Source organism: Gobius niger (genome assembly GCF_951799975.1).
Source record: "Gobius niger genome assembly, chromosome: 6".
NCBI lineage: Eukaryota > Metazoa > Chordata > Actinopteri > Gobiiformes > Gobiidae > Gobius > Gobius niger.
This window is the reverse complement of record NC_136857.1, coordinates 104404-131158: the sequence shown is the minus strand read 5'-3', so window position 1 is coordinate 131158 and position 26755 is coordinate 104404. Positions and strand designations below refer to the sequence as shown.

General features: G+C 44.6%; 1 protein-coding gene across 1 annotated transcript in view; it reads left to right on the top strand.

Annotated features, from left to right (window-relative positions):
* The window catches only part of LOC306964746 (arf-GAP with coiled-coil, ANK repeat and PH domain-containing protein 3-like), a 167175-nt gene that overhangs the window by 120977 nt on the left and 19443 nt on the right, over positions 1–26755 (top strand). The window contains exons 9-15 of the mRNA XM_079558866.1: positions 1580–1654; positions 6507–6518; positions 17702–17814; positions 19464–19515; positions 21171–21271; positions 21388–21499; positions 22936–23144. Of these exons, the coding sequence (XP_079414992.1) occupies positions 1580–1654; positions 6507–6518; positions 17702–17814; positions 19464–19515; positions 21171–21271; positions 21388–21499; positions 22936–23144 (674 nt within the window). The remainder of the gene's footprint in view (positions 1–1579; positions 1655–6506; positions 6519–17701; positions 17815–19463; positions 19516–21170; positions 21272–21387; positions 21500–22935; positions 23145–26755) is intronic.

Genomic DNA, 26755 nt, shown 5'->3' with positions numbered 1-26755 from the left:
GGCTTTGCACCACATGCTTCGCCTCTGCCCACAGTGAAGAGGCTTTACACCACATGCTTCGCCTCTGCCCACAGTGAAGAGGCTTTACACCACATGCTTCGCCTCTGCCCACAGTGAAGAGGCTTTGCACCACATGCTTCGCCTCTGCCCACAGTGAAGAGGCTTTACACCACATGCATCGCCTCTGCCCACAGTGAAGAGGCTTTGCACCACATGCGTCGCCTCTGCCCACTGTGAAGAGGCTTTGCACCACATGCTTCGCCTCTGCCCACTGTGAAGAGGCTTTGCACCACATGCTTCGCCTCTGCCCACAGTGAAGAGGCTTTGCACCACATGCTTCGCCTCTGCCCACAGTGAAGAGGCTTTGCACCACATGCGTCGCCTCTGCCCACTGTGAAGAGGCTTTACACCACATGCTTCGCCTCTGCCCACTGTGAAGAGGCTTTACACCACATGCATCGCCTCTGCCCACTGTGAAGAGGCTTTGCACCACATGCATCGCCTCTGCCCACAGTGAAGAGGCTTTACACCACATGCATCGCCTCTGCCCACAGTGAAGAGGCTTTGCACCACATGCTTCGCCTCTGCCCACAGTGAAGAGGCTTTACACCACATGCTTCGCCTCTGCCCACTGTGAAGAGGCTTTACACCACATGCTTCGCCTCTGCCCACAGTGAAGAGGCTTTGCACCACATGCTTCGCCTCTGCCCACAGTGAAGAGGCTTTACACCACATGCTTCGCCTCTGCCCACTGTGAAGAGGCTTTGCACCACATGCTTCGCCTCTGCCCACTGTGAAGAGGCTTCATGCATCGCCTCTGCCCACAGTGAAGAGGCTTTGCACCACATGCTTCGCCTCTGCCCACAGTGAAGAGGCTTTGCACCACATGCATCGCCTCTGCCCACTGTGAAGAGGCTTTACACCACATGCTTCGCCTCTGCCCACTGTGAAGAGGCTTTACACCACATGCATCGCCTCTGCCCACTGTGAAGAGGCTTTACACCACATGCTTCGCCTCTGCCCACAGTGAAGAGGCTTTACACCACATGCATCGCCTCTGCCCACTGTGAAGAGGCTTTACACCACATGCATCGCCTCTGCCCACTGTGAAGAGGCTTTGCACCACATGCATCGCCTCTGCCCACAGTGAAGAGGCTTTACACCACATGCATCGCCTCTGCCCACAGTGAAGAGGCTTTGCACCACATGCTTCGCCTCTGCCCACAGTGAAGAGGCTTTGCACCACATGCTTCGCCTCTGCCCACAGTGAAGAGGCTTTACACCACATGCTTCGCCTCTGCCCACTGTGAAGAGGCTTTACACCACATGCTTCGCCTCTGCCCACAGTGAAGAGGCTTTACACCACATGCATCGCCTCTGCCCACAGTGAAGAGGCTTTGCACCACATGCTTCGCCTCTGCCCACAGTGAAGAGGCTTTGCACCACATGCTTCGCCTCTGCCCACTGTGAAGAGGCTTTGCACCACATGCTTCGCCTCTGCCCACAGTGAAACATGTCCGAGCGAGTGTTCACTGGTAAACTTGTTCACTTCTGTCCTGTCTTTGTGCCTGACTTGTAGTTGGACCAGCTGGTGATTGATTCGGCCATGGAGAAGAGGGAAATGGAGCATAAACACGCCACCATTCAGCAGCGGGTGAGTCCACCACGGTTTACGCACAGATCAAGTCAGGGGGGATTTCTTAAAACTGTTTTTCTGTGCTGGGAAGTTAGGCCTGGTGCAGTTAAAGGGACTATACGGAGTTTAAAAATGTTAAAATGATGTATTTTCCTCCCTCTACATGTTCCAACAATGTCCTAAGAATGAGCCCAGACCTGTTCACCACAACTGCCTCTAAAATCCTGCCCTGTCACTCACAAAGGTGTCATGCACGAGCGTAATATAGAAGCTGCAGTTACACGTATGACCTGAGGTGGCAGCAGTGAGGATAAAATGACGAACTTGCATCGAGCCCCTTTAAACAATACCGGTCTGGCATCAAAAAAAAAAAAAAAGGCTTTAGATTCTACTGGTATCGAAAAAATAAAAGTATCAAAAGCAGGTTCCGAAAACCAATATAAAATCTTTTAGTTTTGAAACTGGGAAAATTTAGGGCGAAATTGGGCAAAAAATTTTAGAAAACAATTTTAGAAAATAAATTCATCTGAAAAAGAAGTGGAAGAAATATTTAAAAAGAGGGAAAATTGGGGTGAAAAAGGGGAAGAAATTTTGAAATATAAGTGGAAAGATTTTTTTATATTTGGAAAAAAACGTGGATGAACATTGGGAAAACCAAGTGGAAAATTTGGGCTGAAATTGGGGGAAAAAATTGAACATTTCAGGAACTTTGGGGAAAAATGTGATTTTTTTTATTTTTAAATAAGAAAAGCTTGGAAGGAGTTTTTTCTGCCCTTTTCCAGTTCTAGGAAGATTCTTGGTTGTTTCTCCTCAAATAAATGACACAAATGCAAAATAAATTGAATTGTATTTATTGGTTTATTTGGTCGGGACAGTCATGTTAATGAACATACAACAACAACCACGGCTGCCCAAAGTGCTTCACAACACAAACAGATGAGGAAAACTATGAATACAAATACAAACAAGGCATAATAAACTTTACGTCAAAATCAATTTAAACAAAAATACAATGGAGAAAGTTGAACATATTAAAAGGCCTGTGTAAAGAGGTGGGTCTCATGCATGTAAACCAGCCACACCGGCCAACTCTCAAACACACTCATTCATGCTGACCTATTGTACATGTTTTTAGTGGTGAGGGGAAACCGGAGTACCCGGAGGAAACCTGAACAGACACAGGGAGAGCCTGCGTCTCCACACAGACAGGCTCCTCCCAGGTGGGAATCGAACCCGGGACCTTCTAGCTGTGAAGCACGAGCGCGAACAGCTGTGCTGCTGTGCTGCTGGAAGGAAAAGGAATATGTTATTAATCAGTTTGATGGTTTACGGTTCCTGAATGACTGAGAGTCTGTTTATGGTTCTATATGACAAATATTTGAGTGAAGGTATCAAAGAAAGTATCGTTTAGGAATCAGTTTCGAAAACCAAGTATCGTTAAAGATACTCGAAAAAACGTTTCGGTGCCCAGCCCTATTTGGAAGAAAACTCTATGTATCTTGATATCCCACAGCAAAGTTACAGATCTGATCACTCAAAGTAAAGATAGATGCTTGTTTTTAGAGTTAATCCTGCCTACACTGCAAAAAGTAAATATCAAGCATTGGCTTAAATGACTTGAACTGAGGAAATATATCTTGTTTTCCCTCATTTAGACCTTTTTCCTGATCTGACCCAGATTATTTTGCTCGTTTGATGACATTTCAGATGGTTCTTGGTAAATGTCGTAGTAAAAGTAAAACTGCCAATAGGACAAGATCATTTTTCTATCCCCATTGGCGGAAAAACTAACTTGGAAATAAATGCGAAATGTATTGAAACGAGTCAGAAACATCTCAGAACAAGTGAAATAATCAAATGCCCAACTACATCTTAACTAGTCAAAACAATAAAAAATGTGATTATTATGCTCAAATTGAGACATCTAAACTAATCTAGTAAATGACTTTTTGCAGTGTAACAAAATGCTCTATTTTTTTAAAAGATATAGTTTAAAATGATCATTATATTTCAGTAGACTAAGAATGAGCCCTTAAATAGCTGTAAATGCTGAAATGGAGCCAGGAATCAACATGTGTGTAGGATTGAATGTATTGTAGTGTCAAAAGCTTGTAGATGAAAACACGCATGTATCTTTGGTATTGTAGACCCTCAGTCCGTGTTCCCGCCGCTCGCCCCTCTGTGTTGTGGCTGTGAGCGGAGATTAGCCCGTCCCGCTGTGGAAGTGTTTAATTGGTCTCGGTGGAGTCGCTCGGTCATTGATTAAAGCAGTAAATCTGGGCTAAAGAGGCGCCTCTGCAGGTTTAATCCTGTTGTGTCTCAGGATCAGAAGCTCCGAACTGCCTTTTACGCTGACGTCACCACTAACTGTTATCAACGTCTGCGGTTCCCAAACTGTGGTACGTCCGAACTGCCTTTTACGCTAACGTCACCACTAACTGTTATTAACGTCTGCGGTTCCCAAACTGTGGTACGTCCGAACTGCCTTTTACGCTGACGTCACCACTAACTGTTATCAACGTCTGCGGTTCTTAAACTGTGCTACGTTTAGAACTGTTTTAGTTTCAACAAGTGCAGCGCTGTCATGTAAAGGGTTACAGGGCTGGGGTTCCCAAATACTTCAAGCCCCCCCTTAACTGTCTTGCAAAATACCCCACACACCCGCCGTAAAAACAAATAATAATATATAGGGCTCGGTACAGTAAAAAGCTTTAAAGAGGGGGTGTTCTGCTTTAAAGAGGGGGTGTTCTGCTTTTGTCAGTCCCACAGCACCAGTCTATATCACACTACAATGATGACAAACCTTCTGTTGGTCTGTAAATGCAGTAAATCAGAATAACTGCCTTGTATAAAATGTCTCTCTCAAAATGGCTGTAGTGAATGTCTTGAAATAGGCCTCTGTCTCTTTAAGAACCTAGACACGCCCCCTCCACACGCTGTCTGTGGCATCAGTGGGGAGGGGGTTCTGCTGAGGAGCAGTGGTTGGTGACTCGGCTGGTGACCAAAGCTCGGAGGCGTCTCCAGCAGGTGGGGGCGTTCCTAGGAGGACTCAGGCAAACCTATCCCTAAAATGGCCGCCATCAGAGTTTTTACAGATTACTCAGAAATACGTGAATGTGCCAAGGCAACACTTCAGCCATGTTTTTAATGAGAGAGTGACAGAATAACATGATGGAAAGCTGGAAAAGTCCATTTTGCATAAAATAGAAGGTGCAGTTACGCATAAGACCTGAGGTGGCAGTAGTGAGTATAAAATGACCAACTTGCATCTAGCCCCTTTAAAGAGAGTACCTTGTTTTATCACAAACGTCTCTGTAGTTCAGATTTGTTCTTGTTTTGTTTAGACTTTTACAGATGAATTTGCATATTATGGAGTGAAACTTGATGTGTGTCAATTGTAAAATATCACCATATTCAACCCAATCATCAAAGAGCGATTTCTTTCTCATATTTATGCCGATAGAGTTACCGGAGGGCTGATGTCTCGCACATCTTCCTTTAATAATTCAGAGTCTCGGGACAGTGGCTTGTTTTGGCGATGAGTGACCAGCTGCCAGACAGACTTTAGCCTTTAGCTGCTGACACAGAGCAGCGAGGTGTGGGCGGCATTGATCTGCTTTGTCTTTCATGGAGGATGTAGCCACAGTTTGCACATGGGAATAACTGTCTCCAATTAAGGCGAGACGCCTCATACGGATATGAAAAATAAAACAGCTTACAGACAGACATTTTTCAACCCCTAGTGGATTCAGAGTGTCCGCGGGGTCTTAAAAAGTCTAAAATTGGGCCTCTTTGGTCTTAAATCCAGGGTAAACTGGTCTTAAAAATTAACGTTCAACGACCCAATTATTTGCGCACAATTGAGTTTAAAAAGTCGACAAATAAAGTCCCAGAAGCAGCGATGAGGAGCCGCCGGTGCCGCTCAGGGTCCGAGAGGCCGAAGCGACGCTGACGCACTGGCCACAAACAACGTAAACTCAGCGATAGTGGAGGCAGAAGGACTCTCCTCCAGAGCTTTATCCTCCCAAACAAACCACTGAAGTCAGCAGAGTTTAGGATCCAGAACATGACCGAGGTGATGGATCCGTGATGCTGCTGTCGGGGGAAAGAAACGTCCAATATGAAACAACGTGGAGATAATCCTTTACTGTAAACGTCCAACTCAAGGTCATGAACGGCATCGTCACAATAAAGTTTGTCCAAATGTTGGAAACACAAAGCGAACGCTCCTCTGCTCAGGGACAGAAGGAAACAGAAAGTCCTGTTACTTTAGAAACATCGAAACATCTGACAAACAAGTTTAGAAAACAGAAAACCCAGACTAGATTCTGGCCTAATAATAATATCATTAAAATAATTATGATTATTAGTGTTTTGTTCTTTGCAAACGAGTGGAAAATCTGCTTTTATTTTTAGAAACAGTGAATGTTTAACCAGCTCAAGTCTTACAAAGCATTTTAAATACACAAACTAAACATCTGTTGTTTTCTTTCATTCAGTCGATAATTGTGAGTAATTATTCAATCTCAATATTCTTATTATGGGATGAGGTTGTTCAAACTTGAATGGTTAAAATGCCTAATGTGAAAAAGTAAGGTCTTACATTTGTACCACTGTGAAATCAGAAACAACAGTTTGACACTTGGATTTTTATGACAGTGATTTTCTTTACAGTCCATTTATAGATTGCGCGTTCAAAAACAGGTCTTATTTTTGAGATTTTGTGTCTTAAAAAGGTCTTAAAAAGTCTTACATTTGACTTAACTCTGCAGATTCCCTGGGATTGCAGTATTTCTTCACCTTAATAATAATCTGATTTTAATACTGATTTTTTGTGTTTCTTTTCCTATGTCTCCGCTGGCGTCTCCAGACTCTCCTCCAGGTGAGCACATTCATTTTCCCCCCACACTTACAGCTCCTTCTCCTGTAACCCCGAGTCCCTGCCTGCTCTGAACATTAGCCTCCTTTGAAGTTTTCTTCTTCTCCGAGACGCGTAAAGCCTTCGGGCCGAGCTGGAGTGCATTCTGAATAATTTAAACGGGACAATTAGAATGGCTGAGTGTGAGCGGGTGATACGGAGTGAGGCGCTTGTATCACAGCGAGCGGAGAAACAGCCGCTGCCCTATATCTGTGGAAGGAAAAGAGATCTCGGCTCATGTTACACAATATAGGTTAGCGTTGTTGCTTTAGCTGCATTCTTATCAAGGTCAATGGGGCAGCGGTGAATGTTTGAGTTAGGGATGCACGATATGAGAAAAAACAAACCGTATCCGATCACTGTCTGAAATAGTGCAATATTTATCATGACTAAACCTCAACTATTGCACATTGTGAGGTTGATGATCTGATATGCTGCTACTTGCAATACGGAAACTGTTGCTCCTCGTGAGACAAGAACAAAATCTGAAGTTTGATTATAGAATGAGGCAGAAAAACACTGTGATGAATTATATTATTGAAGGTCAGGGTTGCAGGGGGTGGAAAGCTCCCGATACATTTCTAAAAACCTTTAATGGGAACTTGTTTGGAAGGTTTTCACTGCTGATGAAGCCTCTCACCAGAAAACCTACCAAACAATTGATCCTGGAGCGTTGTAGAGACCAACTTTTTCTGTATAAAAAGTTGCATAATGCACCTTTTATTTAAGCTTGGAAATTTGGGGCATTTTCATAAATTAAAAACGGTCAGAACACTTAAAGAGGGGGTGTCCTGCTTTAAAGAGGGGGTGTTCTGCTTTAAAGAGGGGGTGTTCTGCTTTAAAGAGGGGTGTTCTGCTTTAAAGAGGGGGTGTTCTGCTTTAAAGAGGGGGTGTTCTGCTTTAAAGAGGGGGTGTTCTGCTTTAAAGAGGGGGTGTTCTGCTTTAAAGAGGGGGTGTTCTGCTTTAAAGAGGGGGTGTTCTGCTTTAAAGAGGGCGTGTTCTGCTTTAAAGAGGGGGTGTTCTGCTTTAAAGAGGGGGTGTTCTGCTTTAAAGAGGGGGTGTTCTGCTTTAAAGAGGGGGTGTTCTGCTTTAAAGAGGGGTGTTCTGCTTTAAAGAGGGGGTGTTCTGCTTTAAAGAGGGGGTGTTCTGCTTTAAAGAGGGGGTGTTCTGCTTTAAAGAGGGGGTGTTCTGCTTTAAAGAGGGGGTGTTCTGCTTTAAAGAGGGGGTGTTCTGCTTTCTTCAGTCCCATAGCACCAGTCTATATCTCACTACAATGATGACAAACCTCCTGTCGGTCTGTAAATGCAGTAAATTAGAATAACTGCCTTGTATAAAATGTCTCTCTCAAAATGGCTGTAGTGAATGTCTTGAAATAGGCCTCTGTCTCTTTAAGAACCTCTGAGCCTTTAGACACGCCCCCTCCACACGCTGTCTGTGGCATCAGTGGGGAGGGGGTTCTGCTGAGGAGCAGTGGTCGGTTACTCGGCTGGTGACCAAAGCTCGGAGGCGTCTCCAGGAGGTGGGGGCGTTCCTAGGAGGACTCAGGCAAACCTATCCCTAAAATGGCCGCCATCAGAGTTTTTACAGATGACTCAGAAATACGTGAATGTGCCAAGGCAACACTTCAGCCATGTTTTTAATGAGGGAGTGACAGAATAACAGGATGGAAAGCTTGAAAAAGTCCATTTTGCAAAATCAACCTTTTCAAGCTTTACATCATGTTATTATGTGGAGGGGGCGTGTCTAAAGGCTCAGAGGTTCTTAAAGAGACAGAGGCCTATTTCAAGACATTCACTACAGCCATTTTGAGAGAGACATTTTATACAAGGCAGTTATTCCAATTTACTGCATTTACAGACCAACAGAAGGTTTGTCATCATTGTAGTGTGATATAGACTGGTGCTATGGGACTGACAAAAGCAGAACACACCCTCTTTAAAGCAGAACACCCCCTCTTTAAAGCAGAACACCCCCTCTTTAAAGCAGAACACCCCCTCTTTAAGGGGTTAAAGAGTTTTTTGTAGTTTCTCGCACATCTGAGGACCCGGAAGTAGAGCTGTGGCGTCACCACTTAACAAACGTATAGATGGAATCTAGTTTCCCGCATCCAGATAAGCCCGGAATATTTACAACAATTAAAGGGTCTATAGAAGCAACCTTCAGTTGTGTTAGTTCCCGTTAATTCCCATATACAATTTCTGACGTTGAAAATGTCTGTAATTTTGGTTGCAACCCTCATGAATATAGGGGGAGGGGGCTCGGGCTGTAGGACCAGGGGCTGCCCATGGAGAAGCCCATTTTCTATTCATCTTATGGTTAACAGTATTTTTGTGAAAACTTCTTTCAACAATCCTGATCGGGACCACTTCATGCCACAGATACTGAATTTAAAAAGCATTAAAATACAATATGCTTCTACTAAATATGACCAAAAAATGCAAATCAATGTACAGACGATAAATGATGAGCCCAAGATGCATCGTTTATCTGTCATTTATGGAACAACAAAAAAATCAATACAGTCGTTTTTTAAACAATCCTACACCTAATATTGAGATAAAACAAAAGTTATTGTCATTAACATTGTGGATTTGAGGCTTATTCATATATTTGATACAGTACATGAACATCTCATCTGATCTAATGCCTTGTCATTTCCTGTCTCTCTCCTCTTTTTCTACCGTTCTTCAAACATTGTCCTTGTTCTCTCTTGTCACACAGAGCGTGAGCGATAGAAGGCTTGAGTAAAGTTACAGAGACGGTGTGTTCAGGGAAACAAAGGGAAGTGGAGATGCCCCTGTGCAGAAGTCTGTCGCCATAGCTGCCCCTGTAAATACCACGGACGTTTATTCTCGCTGCACTTGTGACATCAGCTTGAACCCGCTGGCTTTAAAATGTCTTTCCACTGTCTTTCCCCGGTCCCTGCAGTGTTTACAACCTGCTTTTCCTGGGGTCTGATCAGAGCTGTGATGCCCAAAGCCGTTAGAAGTGGATATAAAGAAGGGTTTTCTTGGTTATCGTTGGAAGTAACTGTATATTTCTTTGGCCAATCAGTCCTGCTCATCTCAGGAAGTCAGATTCCCATTCGAAAAATTTCCATAGAAGGTTTTAATCATAATAATCATAAATAATAAGATTAAGGAACTGAACCCCTGAGTGGCGATGATAGTGATGTATCACAACTGTCGGCAGGTCTGTCTCCATGAGGCAGAGTTTGTAAAGTCCAGAGTCAGTGCAGATGAACGGCCACATTCAAAAGCGAACGCAGCAGGAAAGATGGACGTTCCCAAAACATACAAGTCACATTTACACCAATTTACTATTTAAATTGTAGCAGATGGTGAGCAAAAAAACAAACCAAACAGTGACAGACTTTTGTTGTTATGGCGGCCATTTTGAATACTGAAGTAGCATTATGCAGTACTACAACAAGTAACAATATCTCTACTCAGGATATGAATGAAAGACAACTGACTGACAGTGGCATTTTAATGTGCTTGTGATCATTGCTTAAGAAGAAAAGAGTAAAAACAGGAGTGAAGCAGATCTTTAGTAAATCCTGCTGGGGCTCGACAGACAGAGCTGTCTGTGGGTTTTATCACATAAACGTCTCTGAGGCCGTGTATTAACTATTATCTTCATGAGCAATGATTACGAGAACATCAAAATGCCTCTGTCAGTCAGTTTCATTTCCATCCTGAGTAGAGATATTGTTACATGTTGTAGTACTGCATAATGCTACTTCGGTATTCAAAATGGCGGCCGGAACTATGTGTGATGTCATTGGAAACGCATTTGAAACTTTTATTAGAACATTTATCCGAAAGTAAATGAACTGAAAAGTCGAGGTCGACCAATACTGGACCGATATTTGGGTCCAGTATCTGGAGACTTTCCGACCTCAGTCAGAGCTTTAAAATGAGGCACAACTTCCTCGGCCTCAGAGGAGCTGAGAAACATGAAAATCAATATTTGTAAATACTTTACTTTTGCTAATAATTTCGGAACCATAAGAGATAGAGACTTTCCGGTTTTTGTTTTGGCCTCAGCTGATTTGCCTCTAAACGAGCTTCCTCTGAAGTACCTACTGAACATGAATGTTTTTAATAAATCAGCCTCTAATAAAGCGCCCCCTGCTGTCACAGTTTACACATTTTACAGTTTAGAAGCTTCATACACAGGATTATAACCCAAAACAAATTGATCAAAATTTAACTATTGGCTGTGCATATTGGCAATTAATAGGGTTAGAGTTAGGGCAATTAAAATCCCCCCAAAATGAGCATCAGCCTTTTAAATATATATATATGGGTTGACCTCTACTGAAAAGTTATAATAGTTTCAAATATTTTTTTCTTTTGACAAACAATGCCCCCAGCGTGCCTTTATCAAAATCCTAATATTAGCAAAGTCTATGGGGATTTTGAATGGGAATGTTATTATCTGGGCCCTGGAGGTCGATATTTACAAGCCCGGGGCTGATATCAGGAGATGGATAGTTTGTGACCTGCTCAGTGGCTGTTCTTCATCTGCCCCAAAAACACGATCATTTCCCGAGACGGCTCTGTGGTGTTTTAACTTTTGTTTCTCACCGAATCTTTGAAAACAAATTCGTCTCGGCTGTTGGTTCCAGCGACCGGCTGCTCCTCGAAGTGTCAGTGCGGAGCGTGGGGAGCAAACACATGACTGCACAAAGATCTGGCACTGGACTTTTGCGTCACCGTGGACTGAGTCTTCTGCTCTGTCACTGTAGCAGGACTGTAGTTAATGGCTTTGGGGCTTAAGAGCAGCAGGTGCTCGCGGAGTCATCCTGTATAATACTGTAATACTCTGGGTCGACTCCATTCACGCCGAGCCAAGTAGAGCCATCGAGTTACTACTGCTTTGTGTTATATTTTTAGCCTGATCTCATTTCGCTGCTCATGACAGAGTTGTTTGCTGGCTGTTTGTTGTGAGATCAGTGGTTCTCACAGTTCTTCTGATCCAGTTCAGGGTCCTCTGCATTCACAGCTCCCTCAGTCATGGTTTCAGTCTGTTTTAGCACCATGTTTATTTTGTTATATATATTTGTGAATTATGACAATGCATAATATTGAACATTTCAGCAGAAAGAGTCGATCTAAATATGCAGCAGTTCAAACAAGTTTTATCCGTTGACCTGAGGCAAGAGACTGGATAATACAAACTGACATTTCATGAACAACATATAGTTTCTTTGTTGGTATTTAGACTACACAAATACACTACAAAATCTAATCTAAAATTGGTAAAAGTAATTTTTCCTTCATTTGAGTTTTTAAGTAAAATTATCTGCCTATGGAGCAAGTCATTTTGCACACAAAACAAGAACAAAGATCTTATTGCTCTTAAAGGGACTATACAGAGTTTAAAAATGTTAAAATTAAGTATCTTCCTCCCCCCACATGTTCCTCCATGTCCTCATGTGTAGAATGAGCTCAGACCTGTTCACCACAACTGCCTCTATAATCCTGCCCTGTCGCTCAGAAACGTGTTACTTTGGGCCTGAAGTGCCGTCATGCACGAGCTTAATATAGAAGGTGCAGGTACACGTATGACCTGAGGTGGCAGTAGTGAGTATAACATGGCTAACTTGCATCTAGCCCCTTTAAGTGTATACATACTCATTCCATTGGCAGATTTGGCCACTTGGCAAGTCAAACTTACTCAAATTATGGTAAAATATTCTGAATTCAAGTCATTTAAAAGTATCGAGACATGACTTTGTGCAGTGAAGGTCAGTGAGTCTCAAACTCTTCCACATCTAACGCCTCAGAATAAAGCTCTTCAGGCTGTGGCAAAGAAATCTAGATCCAAACCCCAAACCAGGGCTAAATCAGGACGAAACAAACCTGCTTTTACAAAATTTAGTCAACAAGAAAAACAGGTTTAGTGGCTCAGGACCAGGAAAATCCCTCATCTTGTTTGACACAGGGGTAATGCCTGGTGTTTCTGTGGTTCAGCTCCCTCTCTCTGTCTCTGTGACGCCCCTTCATGAAAAATACATGCTCGTCTTTGTTGTGGACTGGAGGGAATGTTGTTATTGTTGTGGTCTCCGCTTTAGCCTCCATCGACCTGACACTGTGTGAGATAAAGGTAAGGGATGGGTCGCTTTTAGGTTTTATTCTAAAAGGCGCTTTGAGATTTGCCATTTAGCATTTGCAGGATATCCTATATTAAAAAAATACCGTTTGGGAAACACTTTACATTACGGACCGGTAAGTCCATGGTACTTACAGTGGTAATTACTAATGATGACAGTGGTACTTATTGTGGCACTAAACGTGGTAATTACTGGTAATTAGGTTTAGGGTTAGGGAGTCACAGAGTTACCACAGTATCTCTCATTACTAAGAGACACAGCGGTAACTCTTACTAATGAAGGTTCTATTTACTTTGGTACTTACTGGTAATTCAAGGATACTACAGCAGTAAATGAGGTACTTCTACAAACAGAAGTAATTTGTAGGATTGTGTGACTCTAAAACAACATAAAACAGCATCAGAGAAAACAAGAAGTACGACCTTCATTACTAAGAGTTACCCCTGTATCTAGAAGTACATACAGTACCTTGTAAATCTCACTATAGTATCCTTTAAGTACCACGATAAGTACCTAGAATTACCACTATAAGTACCACTATTATTACTAGTATTTACCACTGTAAGCACCCCCATAAGTATCTGTACCAAGGACTTCCCGGCCCGTATGTAAAGTGTTACCACAGTTGGTTGTGCTGAGTTTTAGTTATCGCCGTAATATCTCTGTTATCGTTAGACTTACTCACAAGAAGCAAAAACTGACGCCAAGTTTAATGTCTTGTTTGCACAGACAGAGATTGAGTTTATCAAAAGTATTATTCTTTATATTCATTATTTAAATTGAGATTCCAACTGCATGTAATAAATCAAACACTTTGCATTGTTGTACAAAGACCAGCTCTGACTCACTGGAGCAATTCATTAACTGTACAAGGGGGAATATTACGCAGTTACTACAATGCCATTCCCTCATCGAAGACATACTTAGAGCTGTGTTGTGAACCATTAGCGCATGTTTGAGTAATCTTCGTGCTGTCGTGGCAGATTTAAATGTAAACAGATTATATTTTATTGTATTGATGTGTTTCTTAAAGCTTAGTTTCGAGTCTAAAATGATGCCAAGGAATCTGAACTTAAGGGTCCAGTGGCAACACAATCCCGATCTCCTCCTCTCTCCTCCTGTGGCGACTGGACTTGTATTTATTTAAACTTGACAGCTGGCCCGGTGCCGACTTTCTCACGCTGGGTCAGCTCTGGACAAGTGCAGCCCTCCTCCTCCCCCGAAAGCCCAGTGGAGGTGTGTCCACAGCCTCCTCCCCTCCCGAAAGCCCAGTGGAGGTGTGTCCACAGCCTCCTCCTCTCCCGAAAGCCCAGTGGAGGTGTGTCCACAGCCTCCTCCTCTCCCGAAAGCCCAGTGGAGGTGTGTCCACAGCCTCCTCCTCTCCCTAAAGCCCAGTGGAGGTGTGTCCACAGCCTCCTCCTCTCCCGAAAGCCCAGTGGAGGTGTGTCCACAGCCTCCTCCTCTCCCTAAAGCCCAGTGGAGGTGTGTCCACAGCCTCCTCCTCTCCCTAAAGCCCAGTGGAGGTGTGTCCACAGCCTCCTCCTCTCCCTAAAGCCCAGTGGAGGTGTGTCCACAGCCTCCTCCTCTCCCTAAAGCCCAGTGGAGGTGTGTCCACAGCCTCCTCCTCTCCCGAAAGCCCAGTGGAGGTGTGTCCACAGCCTCCTCCTCTCCCTAAAGCCCAGTGGAGGTGTGTCCACAGCCTCCTCCTCTCCCGAAAGCCCAGTGGAGGTGTGTCCACAGCCTCCTCCTCTCCCGAGAGCCCAGTGGAGGTGTGTCCACAGCCTCCTCCTCTCCCGAAAGCCCAGTGGAGGTGTGTCCACAGCCTCCTCCTCTCCCGAAAGCCCAGTGGAGGTGTGTCCACAGCCTCCTCCTCTCCCGAGAGCCCAGTGGAGGTGTGTCCACAGGAGGAGGGGGTTGGTTTAACAGTCGTGGTCCAGTGTCAAAACCCTAAGCTCCAGCTTCCCCAGCTTCATACAGTTCAATCTGAGCTGCCTATTCTCCCCCCCCCCCGCACTGTCCCGCGGATACTTCGGCAGCTGTATGCTAATTCCATTTTAATCCACGGGAATTCAGGCAGGTGGCTGTAGCCGGGCGCACGTCGCTGTGTTGGAATGAGGCGCTGCACTGAAGCCCCGCCGCTCTGCACTGAAGCCCCGCCGCTCTGCACTAAAGCGCCGCCGCTCTGCACGCTCACATGGACGGGACGCTGAGGCTGAGGGCTTTGCTTTTGGCTCGTGGATAAACTTTTTTTTTTTTTGAAATGTTGCTGGAACGGACCAAGCGGTTGAGAATGAAGCTCTTTTGCTATTGGGATCACTCTTTGGTGGGTTTTTATGGAGTTTATTGGCTGGGAATGGCTTGTTTTGTTTTTGTGTTTTGTTGCTCATATTTATAATGTGGATTTATTACTTTGCTTTATTTGCATCTGTAGGAAAGAGTTTATGAATTTACAAAGCAAGTTCTTGAGCAGCTTCAGCAAGTGTTTCTTTGAATGAATGAGCCTTACTGCTTTCACAGGCACTTTGAAATGAAAATGGCCAGTCGGGTTTAAAGCAGCACAGTGTGGTTCATTAGAGATTTGTTCAAAAGCGCAGAGGAGTAAAACTCCGGAGCGGATTATTGGGTTAGTGGAGTTTAGCCTTAACCCTGGTTTGTTTGTGCTACAAAGCTGAATGACTTTCTCGCACCTCTGTGGAAACATGCCCTTAGCGTAAAACCTGCTCTGGACCAGGTTTAGTCCCACCTTAGATAAGAAGACGGCTCTTTGACCAATCAGAGGAGAGAATCCTCCGCTTTGTCGCCCAGAGGGAGTGAGGAGGGAGATTTTAGAAGACAACATGGAAAAGGCTCATTTCTCATCCAGATAATAGTGCGAGTGTTGCACTTCAGTTGTAATAAAGAACAAATGTGAACAAACTCCTTAGACTACAAAGAGTAAATATCAAGCATTGGCTTAAATGACTTGAACTGAGGAAATATATCTTGTTTTGAGGGATTTTCAATCATTTAGACCTTTTTCTTGTTTTGACCCAGATTTTTTCCTAGTTTGATGACATGTCAGATGATTCTATGGTAAAGAAAGTAAAACTGCCAATGGGACAAGACCATTGTTCTTACCCCATTGACAGAGAAAAGTACTTAAAATCACAGCAAAATCTATTGAAACGAGTCAGAAACCGCTCAGAACAAGTGACATAATGTTGGTCAAATGTCCAACTACATCTTAACTAATGAAAACAACAAACATTTGGATCTTTATGCTCAAACTGAGACATCGAAACCAATCTAGTAAATTACTTTTTGCAGTGTATGTGCTGCCGTTCATGCACTGCAAAAAGTAAAGATCAAGCATTGGCTTAAATGACTTAAATTGAGGAAAAGTATCTTGTTTTTTCCTGATCGCACCAAGTTTACTTTGCCAATTTGATGACTTTTCAGACTCGTTCTGAAGTAAATCTCGCTTAAAATAATAAAGTAAAACTGCCAATGGGACAAGAGCAATTTTCTTACACCATTGGCAAAGAAAATCACTTAACACAGATTAAATGTATTGAAACAAGTCAGAAAAGAAAGTGAAATAATCTAAGTCAATAATCTCAAAGTCTAGTCCTTACAGTTACAGCAACATTATTTATTCATCCCTACATATATAGGACACTGTTATTTTTTATAGGAAATGTGTTAAACAGATGTTGTTTTCAGAAAGGCGTGTAACGAGGCCTAAGTTTGTAGTTGCCCTGTGCCCTTTCCCACAGCTGGATGCATGAAGTTCTTAAATCCAATTTGCTGTAACTCAATGTTCTGTTCCAGTTCTGTGCAAAACTCCGCTGTAGGTCTTGGGACGCACCAAGAACAGGTCATCTTTGAACCGCACATTTTGCTTCTGGCCCCGTGTACGAGGCCGTGCGTCCTGTGACCCATGTGCCCCAAACCCTAACCCTAACCCTAACCCTAACCCTAACCCTAACCCTAACCCGCTGTCAGGCCATGAATCATGTCTTTATGTAATAATCTGCGTCATCTGCGTCTCGTTCTGGAAATCACGCATCACTGTGGAAAAAACGAGCTTCAAAGACTCGTTATTGTTGATTAGGCCAAGATCTAAGGCTGAAAACACAAGTTTCCTCTTTATTTATATGATCATTTTCTTCCTAGAATTAGGGAAAAGGCTCATCTTAACCCATAAAACAGGGGTAGGCAAGTCAGGCCCGGGGGCCAAATCCGGCCCTCCAGGATAGAACTTCTGGCCCCCAAGATGAATTTGATAAATAATAAAACGCAAATAAGAGCACTTGAATAAAGAGAGAGGGAGAGTGGGGGAAGATGAGCCACTTTCTGCTTTGGTGGTTATTGTGTAAAAACAGTATAATGTAAATACAACATTTTACTATGAGATTTAAAAAAATAATTCACCTGGAATGTTTGTGGTTTTAAAGATGTTGGTTTCCCCCAAAAAGTGTAATTTTACTCCAGAAATGTGGGAACATCTTAATATCATAAAATCTCATAATTTACATTTCAGTGTTTCCTGTCGGCAGTTTTATGCGAACAATCTGAATATATATTTGGCAAGTTGAAATCATGTGAAGATCAAAGTATAATGGGTGGCTGCACTTACCAAGCTACTGTAAAATGTGGAATATCCAGTGTTTCCAAAGGAAGGTCCTGGCAGAACTTCCCGTTACGTCATATATGATGCACAGCGTTGGTTCTTTCCTCTGGGTCAGTGCTGATGTTTGGCCCTTAGTGATTTGGCGAGGATGAAAATCGTCCCTCCATGACACAAACCTGCCATAAAAGGTAAAGTGCTCCTTTCCTGCAGTGTGGGGCATCTGTCATATACACACAGTATCTGCTCCAACACGTGACGTTTCTACATGGCCGAACAGTTCATTGGATTTGCTGCTGTGTACGTGCGGCACAAAGCGCTCTGGTGGCGTTTGTTCTATGGCATCAACATGGCGGCAGCAGCTGGAGCGGCGCCGTCAGGGACATGTGTGACTGAAAACCCGTGTTTGTTCGACAGGATTTCTCGTACGACGACTCAAAGGTGGAGTTTAACGTGGACGCCCCGAACGGCGTGGTGATGGAGGGGTACCTGTTCAAACGGGCCAGCAACGCTTTCAAAACGTGGAACAGGTGAGAGGCTGGGACGCTCATGCTAATGCTAATGCTAATGCTTACAGTTACAGTCACTTCAGTCGACACGTGGGGGCAGTTTATTGTACTAGCTTTGAGATTTTGTAGAGGAGAATGTTTTGGGAAGCTCTTTCCCAACATTTATGCACAAAGTTCTTTACAGGACTGGTCAGAAACACTTCTTTAGGAATCTGCTTTTCTTTATTTTCAACGCGATTTACATTGTGTGAATCTCTTTGAAGACGTTAAACTATGACTGAACACATGGGATTATGAAGGAAACTAAAAAGGGTGAAATAACTCAAAATATGTTTTATATTTAAAGCAGTACTAAGTAACTTGTTTACCTTAATAAACCCTCCCCGTCGTCCCTGTGGGGGAAATACAAGTGTTAATGGGATGATTGGAGGGTCTTTCATCTCAGTCACCAATACACACTAATGGAATCACAAAGAAGAAGCTAACAGGCTAACGGGCCAAGCTAACTGCGGGCTAGCGCCACTTAAACAGTTTACAGCAGTACTAAGTAACTCATGCCCCCAGAGGCCATAAGCGCCACTGCAGGTGTCGTAGCAAGATGCGTTTTTTTACTCATTAATTGTCCGTGAGAGTAAATCCTGCGCTGACAGAAAAGACAAAGGGACAGAGGGATATTGTTCATCCAATGGCGATAATTTTTTTCACTCAAACTTGGCTGTAAATACTGTTTAGGTGGTGCTCGCCCGCAGTTAGCTTTGCCCGTTAGCCTGTTAGCTTCTTCTTCGTGATTCTATTAGTGTGTATTGGTGAAAGACCCTCCAATCATCCCATTAACACTGGTATTACCCCCAGAGGGACGACAGAACGGGTTTATTAAGGTAAATAAGTTACTTAGCACTGCTTTAAAATTCTTCAAAATGGCCGCCCTTTATTCTTGGCATTTTCTCGATGAGCTTCAGTCGGTGACGTGAAAACCATTTCTGACGACGACATCGTGAAGCATCACTTTGCACAAATTTTAAAAATGTTCAACGTTAAATTTGTGCAAAGTAATGAAAACAAAAGACAGCTGTTTTGAAGAACATATATCTAACCCTTTTTTGTCTTTTTTTTACATATTTCCATATGTGTTCAGTGAGAATCTTCAAAGTAAATAGTCTTGAAATAACAGAAAAAACACTACACGAACAAAGGGGAGCTGTACATCTGTTAAATATGCTTCTTCAACATAACTTATACAAAGAAAAGAAGCTCATTTGGACTTTATTGTATTGTGTGAATGGGGATGACAAGTCGAGGGGACATTATTGTATATATAAAGCTGTCATACCCAGTTTCCTCTCCAAGCCATTTGTTATAGTCACAAACTGCCTTTCTGCACGTCCACATACGTCCTCTTCATGTGCATTCATTTATTGTCACATTTTAGTGCTTTCCGCCTGTAAAGCACCACCAACACAAACCAGTGCATCATTTAGTTCTTCTGGCTTTATGATCATTTACTTTTGAAATAAGATGATACAGTGGTCTTTTACATTGTACTTTCGTGTCCTGTGTAAATGTGGAAATGCCTCCCAGCTCCTGTTTTCCAAGAGAAGGAACGAACTTCAGCGAAGCATCTCCGTTCAATCACGTGTCTTTTATTAATGCCACTCTGTTTGTCCTCTCAGGCGCTGGTTCTCCATTCAGAACAGTCAGCTGGTCTACCAGAAGAAGCTCAAGGCAAGTCCCTCACGAACATGTCGGCTTTTCCGAGGGTAAAAAGGACAGCGGGAGGTTAAGTGCGAGGGAGATGGACATGTTTGAGACACCTGAGTGCACGAGGCCAAAGCGCTCGCACGTGTTATTCCAGGTCACGCTACAGAAGAAAACAGGGAGAGTATTTTGTTTTTATTGTGCCTTTAGCAGGGAGGAGGCTTTCTACATTACTACATAACACAATCTGTAAATATTTAGATCAACAGTAAGTGGCAATTACCGTAAATGCTCTAATACTGGCCTGTATTCCATTAGCGGCCGGGTCTCCGTCAGGGGCCGGGTCTCCGTCAGGGGCCGGGTCTCCGTCAGGGGCCGGGTCTCCGTCAGGGGCCGGGTCTCCGACAGGGGCCGGGTCTCCGACAGGGGCCGGGTCTCCGACAGGGGCCGGGTCTCCGTCAGGGGCCGGGTCTCCGTCAGGGGCCGGGTCTCCGACAGGGGCCGGGTCTAACAGAGGCCGGGTCTAACAGGGGCCGGGTCTCCGACAGGGGCCGGGTCTCCGACAGGGGCCGGGTCTCCGTCAGGGGCCGGGTCTCCGTCAGGGGCCGGGTCTAACAGAGGCCGGGTCTAACAGAGGCCGGGTCTACGACAGGGGCCGGGTCTAACAGAGGCCGGGTCTAACAGGGGCCGGGTCTCCGACAGGGGCCGGGTCTCCGACAGGGGCCGGGTCTCCGTCAGGGGCCGGGTCTCCGTCAGGGGCCGGGTCTCCGTCAGGGGCCGGGTCTCCGACAGGGGCCGGGTCTAACAGGGGCCGGGTCTCCGACAGGGGCCGGGTCTCCGACAGGGGCCGAGGGCGACGCTGCGGAGGAGCTGATCCCAGCGTAACTTTGACACAGATTTAGCCACTTTTCAAACCTCCTGTGACCATATTTGGAAACAGGGCAAATGTCGTGTGACCCTCCAGGGTTTTAATAAAGCAGCAAAAGCAAAAGTCGTAATTTTAATGAAAATACTGTTTGGTGTAAGACAATGAGTTTCCTGCTTCTAAAAAACGTTTAACCTCTGCCTTCACCAAGAGCATTTTCTCTCTGATCTATGTGTCAGCTTTACCCAAATCCTAAGGTTTACAGCCTATAGGCCAGTGCAAACACCTCATTTAAGAAGGGTTAGACCTGCAGAACTGACGCCGCTTATTTGTCACATTTTTTAAGCGTTTCTGTCGTGTTTTCTTTTTTTGGTTATGTTTTGGTCACTCTGTCGTTGCATTTTTGTTGATTTTTTTGTTGATTTTTCATCACTCTTTAGACTTGTTTTTGTCGCTCGTTTTGTTGTGCGATTTTGTCTGATTTTGGAGGTGTTTTCTGTTGTGTTCCTGTCTTTTTTAATCGCTTTTTTGTCACTTTTTTGTGGCTTTTTTGTTGCGTTTTACTCCCTCTTTAGTTTTGTGTTTGTTGCTTTTCCAGTGCATTTTTGTTGCTCTGTAACCACTATATGCCTTTAGATTTGGGTAAAGCCCAACAGGAGAAAACGTGCTCGGTTCAGGTGGGGGTTAAGAGGTTAAAGGGCAGGGAAGGGGGAGCATAACAAACAATCACAGTGAATATACAGCCAGTTCACCTGAGAGTAAACAGAGATGTTTCTTACTGAAAGTGAGATTGAAAAGTCCATTGTTGTGACTGCAGGACTCGCTCACGGTGGTGGTGGAGGATCTGCGTCTCTGCTCCGTCAAACCCTGCGAGGACATCGAGAGGAGGTTCTGCTTCGAAGTCGTCTCTCCGTTCAAGTAAGACTCACTCTCTTTAGAAAATCGCTCTAAAGACGATGTTACCTGATGCGTTTGGTGAAATCGCTCTAAAGACGATATTACCTGATACGTTTGGTGGTCGTGTGGTTCATCAGGAGCTGCATGCTTCAGGCCGAGTCGGAGAAGCTCCGGCAGGCGTGGATCCAGGCGGTGCAGGCCAGCATCGCCTCGGCCTACAGGGAGAGCCCAGACACGTTCTACATAGAGGTGAGTCACATGGACAGAACCTGCACAAGATGCTTACCATTAATACTGGCCTTTTTTACAACCAGCCTCGGCATTTCTTATGTTAAACGCTAACTTAAGATAATGGCCATAAATGATTCTATTTCTAAATTCTGCTATTACTAAAAAGTTTAAATCAGGTGTAGGGCTGGGCATCATTACTTTAACAATACTTGCTTTTCAATACCAACACCTGAACGATGCTTTTTTCGATACTTATACTAAAACATTTGTCATATAGAACCAGAAAACAGATTAATAATGTTCCTGTTCCTTCCATTTCTTTTGCATTCGTATCATTTGTTCGAGGTGAAGCAACCACGAAACTTTAACAACAAAAGGGCAGAAAAAACACTCTCCAAGATTTTTCCCCCCTATATTTTCCCAACTTTTCCCCCCAATTTTTCTACGTGTTTTTCTCTTTTTTTCCGAAAATGTTTTCTAAATTTTTTCCTTTTTTCCCATTTTTTCCCCCGAATTTTGCCCCAAATTCTCCCCGTTTTCATTCCCCCTAATTTTACCTTAAATTTTGTGTTTTCCCTTATTTTCCGGAGATGTTCTATTTTTTTCTACATTTTTTCCTTTTTTAAAACATTTTTTCTCCAAATGTTCCCTGTTTTTTCCATGTTTAATAAAATAAAAAATAAAATAAAATAAAATATATATATATATATATATATATATATACACATATCCCAGGAAATATCATAACATCTCGGTCCAGAAAAGTGCAGTTCTAGTAACTGCAAAGATACTTCGCAGAACCCTCAAGCTCCCAGGCCTCTGGTTGAGAACCCGAGCTTGGAGGAAAAAGAGAGGTTTTTTTTTATTTCCCCCAAAATTTCCCAGGTTTTTTTTTCATGTTTTTTCCCAATAAAAAAAATAAAATAAAATAAAATCACACTTGTGTTTCACTTTCTCGGTTCCTGCTTTCGATGCTTATATTTTTTCGATACCAGTCGTACCTAAAGCTTGTAGTACCTTTACCAGACTGGTGTGGTTTAACATGACCCATTACTCAGGGGTCTGTGTGACGCTTCCTGGAGTGTGCGCTGGTGTGGACGGCAGGAATATTTAGCATTACGAGTGCCACATGCGCAAAACAAAACATCACTCGGGGCATGATTTGAGGATGTAACATTGTAACAAGGTCAAAGTCTATAAAAAGTATATTTTGCAAAATCTACTTCATCAGATTGTTGAAACCAGCTCAAAGCTCCATAATAGCGTGGCTTGTTGTCATGTTTAAGCTGTTTCAATAATTAAAACATACCTTCTTGTCTTGACACCTACACTGGACATGTTCTGAAATGAAACTACAACATTTTTATTTCAAGTAAACTAAGATTTTCTTGTATCCAGTTGTAAGAGCAGTGATTTCTTGCATCTCAAATGACTTAACTGTTGTTCTCCCTCAGCATTTGGACCGGACGGCCTCCCCGTCCACCAGCAGCATAGACTCGGCGAGCGAGCCCCGGGAGCGCAGCGTCCGAGGGGAGTCCATCCTGCTGCGGATCCTGTCTCTGCCGGGGAACGAGGTCTGCTGTGACTGCGGACAGGCCGAGCCGCGCTGGGCCTCCATCAACCTGGGCATCCTGCTGTGCATCGAGTGCTCGGGCATCCACAGGTCTGTCCCCAAACTGAGGTTATGTGGTCCACGCGGTTATGTGGTCCACGCGGTTATGTGGTCCACGCGGTTATGTGGTCCACGCGGTTATGTGGTCCACGCGGTTATGTGGTCCACGCGGTTATGTGGTCCACGCGGTTATGTGGTCCACGCGGTTATGTGGTCCACGCGGTTATGTGGTCCACGCGGTTATGTGGTCCACGCGGTTATGTGGTCCACGGTCGGCTATTACAACCTGGGCATCCTGCTGTGCATCGAGTGCTCGGGCATCCACAGGTCTGTCCCCAAACTGAGGTTATGTGGTCCACGTGGTTATGTGGTCCACGCGGTTATGTGGTCCACGGTCTGCTATTACGACCTGGGCATCCTACTGTGCATCGAGTGCTCGGGCATCCACAGGTCTGTCCCCAAACTGAGGTTATGTGGACCACGCGGTTATGTGGTCCTCGCGGTTATGTGGTCCACGCGGTTATGTGGTCCACGGTCTGCTGTTACAACCTGGGCATCCTGCTGTGCATCGAGTGCTCAGGCATCCACAGGTCTGTCCCCAAACTGAGATGTTTCACCTACAGCTGGTCCACGCGGTTATGTGGTCCACGCGGTTATGTGGTCCACGCGGTTATGTGGTCCACGGTCTGCTGTTACAACCTGGGCATCCTGCTGTGCATCGAGTGCTCAGGCATCCACAGGTCTGTCCCCAAACTGAGATGTTTCACCTACAGCTGGTCCACGCGGTTATGTGGTCCACGTGGTTATGTGGTCCACGCGGTTATGTGGTCCACGTGGTTATGTGGTCCACGTGGTTATGTGGTCCACGGTCTGCTATTACGACCTGGGCATCCTGCTGTGCATCGAGTGCTCGGGCATCCACAGGTCTGTCCCCAAACTGAGATGTTTCACCTACAGCTGGTCCACGCGGTTATGTGGTCCACGCGGTTATGTGGTCCACGCGGTTATGTGGTCCACGCGGTTATGTGGTCCACGCGGTTATGTGGTCCTCGCGGTTATGTGGTCCACGCGGTTATGTGGTCCACGGTCGGCTATTACATGTTTAAAACGATCTTCAGTTCATTGATGTGCTTCGCTTTGTTGTTATTAGAGTAAAGTCCGCTTTGCCGTCTGTAAATCGTTCATATGAAGTCGTTTCTGAGTTGAGTTTTGTGGTTTGTGGTTATGTGGTCCACGCGGTTATGGTTGTGGTTATGTGGTCCACGCGGTTATGGTTGTGGTTATGTGGCTGCTGCAACGAAATCGCCTTTTCCTATTTATGAATGATGTCCTTGATGCTACGTTCTGGGTTTGACGTGGGATTTAAAGACATCAGGTTTTCTGCAGAACATTGAAATGAAAAGAATTGTGCCAAAATGAAGACCTTAATGGGAAATGTGAATCGAACTGGCATTGAAACGAAGTACTTTTCATCAAAAATACAAAAATATGGTCCAAAACCCATTCAGCTTTCCCCTCAGTCCTGTTTTTATTTAAGTCCCTTGCGATAAATGTCATTTTCGAGGGAGACCTGGCATAGATGTGCCAGGAGTGTTTACAAATCTCAAGACAAACAGAGCGGTGTTAATTATACTCAGTATTTCTGTGTTTGTGGCATCAATAATGTAGTATTTGGGCGAAATGATGATATTAGACCCATCTCCAGAGCTGACTGTCATTATTGTGGGATTGTTACAGTTCATTCTTTCCCTGCTACTGTCAGTGATGGAAACCCAAGTCCCGAACGTTCTGCTACGCAATGTCGGACGCTCAGTCGCTCATGCGAGTTTACAAAAACAGGTACAAAAGTGCATCAGCAGCAGAATAATAACAGCTTGTCTTATTTGCTTATCAGATTTGGGGCCCTAATACTGCAATTTTGGCAAATATCAAACGGTAAATTAGATGCAACATGTCTACAAAGTAGAATGTTTTACTTTTTAGCTTCCACTCACTGTTTAACCCCTTAACTCCCACCTGAACGGATCCCATTTTCTCCAGTTTGGCTTTACCCTAATCAAAAAGCTTCTTGGGGAAAGAAGCCACAAAAAATGAGACGAAAACAAGGATGTAAATGCAACAAAAAAGTGACAAAAATTCAACAAAAATGACAAAAACACAAAATCAGTTTTGTGTTTCTTAGCTTTCAAATGAGGTGCTACACATTGGGTTTAGGCGGGTGGTAAGAGGTTAAATGACATAAATGACGCCCTTACTCTTTTACTTACCTCTAAGTGAGTTTGCTTTAGGTCTGATCATCACAAAGTTGTGTTGTGTAGAGTGTAATTTAAGTTATATTTGTCATTATATATATAAAAACATCACTCACTGAACCACTGCCTGCTCTGACACTCTGACATATGTGAAGAGCGGCTTGATCGGGTTTGGGCACCGGAAACACCGGAAACGCCGACAGCTGTTGCTCCTTGGCTCGAGTGATCAGAGCGCGTTCAGCCACATGCTTCGCTAACGGGATCACAGTGAAGAAGCTCCATGAACCAGGCTGTGGTTCCAATGAGAGAACTGAGACGTTCAGCCACATGCTCCGGGATCACAGTGAAGGAGCTCCTCGATGAACCAGGCTCTGGTTCCAATGAGAGAACTGGGATGTTCAGCCACATGCTCCGCTAAAGGGATCACAGTGAAGGAGCTCCTCGAACCAGGCTGTGGTTCCAATGAGAGAACTGGGACGTTCAGCCACATGCTCCGGGATCACAGTGAAGGAGCTCCTCGAACCAGGCTTTGGTTCGAATGAGAGAACTGGGACGTTCAGCCACATGCTCCGCTAAAGGATCACAGTGAAGGAGCTCCTCCATGAACCAGGCTGTGGTTCCAATGAGAGAACAGGGATGTTCAGCCACATGCTCCGCTAAAGGGATCACAGTGAAGGAGCTCCATGAACCAGGCTGTGGTTCCAATGAGAGAACTGGGACGTTCAGCCACATGCTCCGCTAACGGGATCACAGTGAAGGAGCTCCTCCATGAATCAGGCTGTGGTTCCAATGAGAGAACTGGGACGTTCAGCCACATGCTCCGCTAACGGGATCACAGTGAAGGAGCTCCTCGAACCAGGCTGTGGTTCCAATGAGAGAACTGGGACGTTCAGCCACATGCTCCGCTAACGGGATCACAGTGAAGGAGCTCCATGAACCAGGCTGTGGTTCCAATGAGAGAACTGGGACGTTCAGCCACATGCTCCGCTAAAGGGATCACAGTGAAGGAGCTCCTCAAATCAGGCTGTGGTTCCAATGAGAGAACTGGGACGTTCAGCCACATGCTCCGCTAACGGGATCACAGTGAAGGAGCTCCATGAACCAGGCTGTGGTTCCAATGAGAGAACTGGGACGTTCAGCCACATGCTCCGCTAAAGGGATCACAGTGAAGGAGCTCCTCAAATCAGGCTGTGGTTCCAATGAGAGAACTGGGACGTTCAGCCACATGCTCCGGGATCACAGTGAAGGAGCTCCTCAAATCAGGCTGTGGTTCCAATGAGAGAACTGGGACGTTCAGCCACATGCTCCGCTAAAGGGATCACAGTGAAGGAGCTCCTCGAACCAGGCTGTGGTTCCAATGAGAGAACTGGGACGTTCAGCCACATGCTCCGGGATCACAGTGAAGGAGCT